This window comes from Impatiens glandulifera, chromosome 3 (genome assembly GCF_907164915.1).
Source record: "Impatiens glandulifera chromosome 3, dImpGla2.1, whole genome shotgun sequence".
NCBI lineage: Eukaryota > Viridiplantae > Streptophyta > Magnoliopsida > Ericales > Balsaminaceae > Impatiens > Impatiens glandulifera.
The window spans coordinates 30,447,742-30,453,176 of NC_061864.1; the positions used below are offsets into that span (position 1 = coordinate 30,447,742).

A 5,435-nucleotide genomic window follows, 5' to 3' on the forward strand; every position below is an offset into this window, starting at 1 on the left:
CACATCTTCTAAACCAAGTTTAGCAGTCAGATACTCTATATACATTAATACAAATACACCATAGTCCCAACTTGATTTTGCTATTGGGACTTTTGGGTGTGGGATTCTATGAAATGTGAAACTATCCTCAGTCATCTTAGGATAGTTAACAATTTCCACTTCAGACATTTCTTGTTTAAGAAAATAAAGAAGCATTTCACAGAGGGGTTGCATGAATTATGCAAATTTTTCTCCCTTGAAAATTGACTGATCACAATTGTACACGTCAATTCGCCATTCTCTAAGTCGCACCACACATAATACCCATTGTAGAAAATCGAGGTTGATTGGGACATAAATGTCATCAACCATACTCCACATCAGCATATGTCTTTCCTCTGCACCCCACTAGTACTTTATAAAGTTTATATCAAAAGAAAAGTCTTTTGAATCATCAACAAACCTTTTATATTGTGCTGACAACATAGTAGTTAAATGAATATCCGCGATTGTAAAATCCTTAGTGTAAGTCTTAAGGTAAGTGGTTCCTCTTTTTCTTAGCAGAAAACATGCGTCATTGATCTCCTGCACAATACGTGTGAATTATACAATAAGCATGATGCCACAATACGCGTGAATTATACAAAAAGCGTGAATACTCTATAATGAATAATATCTCATCTATGAGCCACTTAGATTTCCTCAGTATTGTATTGAAGAATTTATAGTCTGTGGAGCCAGTATTGACATCCACCATTTTAAATTCATTTTTTCCTCATCAAATTCGTCAACTTTTTTAGCAGTTCCGGATCAAATTTCACCAAAGGATTGACCTTGATTGTATCTTTGACCCTCATTTTTTTTCCAGAGGGTCGATGTAAGGAGTAAGTAATCTCAATCTCTTTCTCTTATATTGGATTGCATTATACTTGACTTCCACCACATCCTCCTCCACCTTCTTCTCGTCCTTCTTCTCCAAATCCTTCTTTTTGTCCTCCTTCTCCTCCACCTTGTCTTATTTCTTCTTGTCCACCTTCTTCTCGTCCACCTTCTCCACAAACACATCCTCCTCCTCTTTGTCTACCTTCTTCTTCACCTTCTTCTTATCCATCATCTCCACAAACACATCCTTCTCCTCCTTGTCTTTCTTCTTCTCCACCTTCTTCTTCTCCACCTTCTTATTATGCACCTTCTTCTTGTTCACCTTCTTCTTGTCTACAAACACATCATTATCCTTCAGCACCACATCCTCAATCTTCTCATTCACCATATCCTCAATATTGTCCTTCACATTGGAAAAAAAGTATACAAAATGCGTAAACCAATACAAAAAGAGTGCATTGTACATACCTCATCCTTCTTCAGATCCTCATCCTTCAGCACCACATCTTTCTCATTCACTACATCATCCTCCACCTTCTCATTCACCTTCTCCACATTCTCCACCTTCTCTACCAACAGATCCTCAATCTTGTCCAGCACATTGGAAAAAATTAAACAAAATACGTAAACCAATACAAAAAGCGTGAATTGTACATACTTCATCCTTCTCTAGATCCTAAGCCTCCACCTTCTCATTCACCTTCTCCACATCTTCCACCTTCTTATTCATACATCTTCCTCCACCTTCTCATTCACCTTCTCCACATCCTCCACCTTCTCCACCAACATATCCTCAATCTTGTCCTGCACATTGGAAAAAATTAGATAAAATGCTTAAACCAATATAAAAAGCGTGAATTGTACATACATCATCCTTCTTTAGATCCTCATCCTCCACTTTCTCATTCACCACATCTTCCTCCACATTATCATTCACCTTATGCCACATCTTCCACCTTCTCCGCCAACAGATCCTCAATCTTGTCCTGCACATTGAAAAAATTAGACAAAATGTGTAAACCAATACAAAAAGCGTGAATTTTACATACATCATCCTTCTTTAGATCCTCATCCTTTAGCACCACATCCTTCTCACTCACTAAATCTTCCTCCACCTTCTCTTCACCACATTTTTCTCCACAAACAGATCCACATCCTTATCTTTGTTAATCTTTTCATTCACCACATCTTCCTCAATCTTCTCATTCACCTTCTCCACGTCATTAATTTTCTTCACCAGATCCTCAATCAACACATTCACCTTCTCCAAATCTTCCTAATTCACCATATTCTCATCCTTCTCCTCCAACACATTCACCTTCTCCACATCATCCTCCTTCTCCTCCAACACAGTCACCTTCTCCACATCTTCCTCAATCTCCTCAAACACATTCACCTTCTCCACATATTTCAATCTTCTCATTCACCTTCTCCACGTCATTAATTTTCTTCACCAGATCCTCAATCAACACATTCACCTTCTCCAAATCTTCCTAATTCACCATATTCTCATCCTTCTCCTCCAACACATTCACCTTCTCCACATCTTCCTCCTTCTCCTCCAACACAGTCACCTTCTCCACATCTTTCTCAATCTCCTCAAACACATTCACCTTCTCCACATATTCCTCATTGATTGATTCATCATCCTTCTCCTCCAACAGATCATTATCCTTGTCTTCCTCATTCACATTCTCCACATCCTCATCTTTGTCTTCCTCATCCTTCTCCACTACCACATCCACCTTCTCCACCACCTTCTTTTTGTCGTTCTTCTTCTCCTTCTCCACATTAACATTCTTATTCTTCTTCTCCATTAACATATCCACCTTCTCCAAATCTTCCTCCTCAATATTATCTTGCACATTGGAAAAAATTAGACAAAAATTGTGAACCTATACAAAAGTGTGAATGTGAATTGTACATACCTCATCCTTGTCTTCCTCAATAACCTCAACATTCTCCTTCTTCTCATTCCTCTTCAATCTCCTCATGCTTCGTTCCTCCTCTAGTGTGACTGACATTATGCCAAATTGTTCTTGTAGTTGGTTCAATATCTCTTTTATGAGATTTATTTCAGTTTTTAGTTTATTTACCTCCTTCGCTAGTTGATCCAATCTAAATCTATCCTGGGGAGCTGTTGATGTTGGATTCATTTGAGGGCCTTCATCATCTACTTGAGTCCCGGTGGAACTCTCGACAGAATGAGAGGTGCTAGGGCTGGGAGTAGGGATGCAGGTTCTTCTTCTCGTGGAAGGTTTGACAGGAACAGAATGAGAGGTGTTAGGGTAAGTAATTTGTCGTCTTTTCCTCATGGCAAGTTTGGGAGGAACTACATCTTCAATCACTTCATTTTTCCTCTTTCTGGAATCAAGTTCAAATAATGAATCATACAAATTACCTCTCATATCTTTAAACTCCTCCCCATCGTACAAGATCTTCTCTTCTTCAGACACTTCCATCTTTTTGACAACCTTGTCTTGAAGGGTAGTGTGAAGATCAAAGGCGGTGCTCTTTCTACTGGATTTGTACTAGCAGACAGGATCATGTGCTTGCAGTATCCTCTGGGCAAGTTTGGGGACAAACGCTTTCATAACCTCATATGTCCACACTTGGAAGGCTAGTGCGAACCCAAATACGGTATAAAAAACATCAAACTTCTTGTCTTCCTTCTATCATATGGCTTTATTCTTGTCCAGATATACCGACCTAAAGTGTTCCGAGTCCCTATTCAAACCCTTCAGGTTTGTTTTGAATGACAACTTTACCCATGGAAATTGGAGGAAAGTGTTGATGTCCTCGACCATGCGAATGAGTTTGATATTTATTATCCCCCTTGGATCAAGGGAGAAGATATAATGGAAAACCGGGAATATCAGCCCCAACTTCCATGCATCTTACTTATCAAAGTAGGACATAAATCTTGAGTGAAGGTCTCCTATTCTAACAATCATATTACTTTTAAAATATTTTACCACTAAAGGTGGACATTCTTCAACTTGATTGAAAATAGTTTCCACCGTAGGGAATCTCCCAAATTTGAGGCATGTGACCAAGGCATACTTCTTCATCCCAAAGCACAGCTCCTCTCCATTCACGAGAAACTTCATCTGCTTAGAATTTGAGCTGCTATTCCTTAGGATCATTTGATGGATTATCGTTCCTAAGAACCGTAGTGACGGGGTTGCTTTGAATAAAAAATGGAATTGGGTTTGCTCTACCCTTTCTATTAGATCTATTGCAACAAACTTGGTGGTAATGTTTGACCGATTAACTTCCCATGATACCATAGTAGCAAACTCAGGAATTATGGTTGACTCATCTACAAAAAAGGAACAACAAGTAAGTAAAAAATAAACAATATTGGAGTAAGCATAACAACTTAAGTAAGAAACATCAGACAATACGCGGACATTGGATAAACCATAACCAACTCAAGTAAGCAACATCAGATAATATGCGGACATTTCAATATACACATACTTACAATGCTCGTGACGTAGAAATACACAAATATTATATTATATAAACCATAAACTATGCGTGCATGCAGAATAAGAACATTACAATACGTTGATGTAATACGTGTGAGTGAGAAATATTGGATAAGCAACATCAGAATTTACACACATAAACCCTAAAAGTTAAGGATTATCCATCAATATACACATACATTGGAGTATTACACATAAACGTCAAAATAATAAGAATATTACACATAAACCCTAAACTCCAAACTCACCTGAATATAGGAACGACAAGATAGACGAACGATGTTGAGAGTTGAGCGATGATGATGTTGAACGAAGTTGAACTGATGTTGGAGAAAGTTGGAGAGTCGTGGAAGCTGGAGAGTAAAGTCGTAAGTTGAAACGCATTTTTAAAATTAGGGTAAATTAAGATTTATATACTACGAAATGCACGTTTTACATTATACGCATATTATATAAAACGCGTATAATCAGGGACATACCTAGGAATTCGCATTGGGGTGGGCTTAAATTTTGTGAAATAAATTATATATTAAAAAATACGTTACGGATTTAAAAACATTAAATTCATATATAATAAAATATATATTTATGTCCTTAAATAAATCTCGTTCAATATGGAGGGAGTGTCAAAGAGTCGGTAAAAAAATCATGCTCTATTTTATTGCGAAGTTCCGTTTTCACATTTTTATTGCTGAAATGTTTGTTCCGTAATAGTAAAGTTATAAGTTAAAACTAAATAAATATTGTATTGAACAGTTATAGTGAAATTATAAAAAAAAAAAATTAGATGATGTTAACTTGTAATATTACTCCAATGTAATAAAATTAAATAATTATAAACATAATAAATTTAACTAATATATAAATGAAGAAGATGAATATTAAAGAAGAGAGAATTAGAAAAAAAATTAATAATGAGATTCTATTTTTTCGAATTAGAAAAATAAATATAAAATATTTAAATGAAAATAATTAGATGATAAATTAAAAATTAATAGTATATTAAAATAGTGAAATAAAATTAAAGTCTAAATAAATAAAATAAATGAAGGGTGAGAAGCAAGGTTCTCAAAATTTTAA

General features: G+C 36.1%; 2 protein-coding genes across 2 annotated transcripts; both read right to left on the reverse strand.

The window, feature by feature from the left end:
• Nucleotides 1-994: 994 nt before the first annotated feature.
• On the reverse strand, nucleotides 995-2,284 carry LOC124930135 (caldesmon-like). Its single transcript, XM_047470496.1, has 6 exons — nucleotides 2,180-2,284; nucleotides 1,977-2,137; nucleotides 1,730-1,847; nucleotides 1,594-1,665; nucleotides 1,330-1,449; nucleotides 995-1,264 (listed from the first exon to the last, which is right to left on the reverse strand). Exons 1-6 carry the CDS (start codon nucleotides 2,282-2,284, stop codon nucleotides 995-997), a joined length of 846 nt encoding a protein of 281 aa, XP_047326452.1.
• A 70-nt stretch (nucleotides 2,285-2,354) lies between these two features.
• LOC124930136 (glutamic acid-rich protein-like) lies at nucleotides 2,355-3,323 on the reverse strand. Its single transcript, XM_047470497.1, has 2 exons — nucleotides 2,790-3,323; nucleotides 2,355-2,705 (listed from the first exon to the last, which is right to left on the reverse strand). The coding sequence occupies exons 1-2, from the start codon at nucleotides 3,321-3,323 to the stop codon at nucleotides 2,355-2,357; spliced, it is 885 nt and encodes a 294-aa protein (XP_047326453.1).
• Between the last annotated feature and the right edge of the window lie 2,112 nt (nucleotides 3,324-5,435).

Coding starts and splice junctions, on each gene's coding strand:
- LOC124930135 (XM_047470496.1), bottom strand. CDS start 2,284: ATGAGAAGATTGAAATATGTGGAGAAGGTGAATGTGTTTGAGGAGATT. Junction 1,666..1,729: donor AGGATCTAAAGAAGGATGAT/GTATGTACAATT, acceptor TCCAATGTGCAG/GACAAGATTGAGGATATGTT. Junction 1,450..1,593: donor ATGAGAAGGTGGAGGAAGAT/GTATGAATAAGA, acceptor GTGCTGGACAAG/ATTGAGGATCTGTTGGTAGA.
- LOC124930136 (XM_047470497.1), bottom strand. CDS start 3,323: ATGGAAGTGTCTGAAGAAGAGAAGATCTTGTACGATGGGGAGGAGTTT. Junction 2,706..2,789: donor TTGAGGAAGACAAGGATGAG/GTATGTACAATT, acceptor AATATTGAGGAG/GAAGATTTGGAGAAGGTGGA.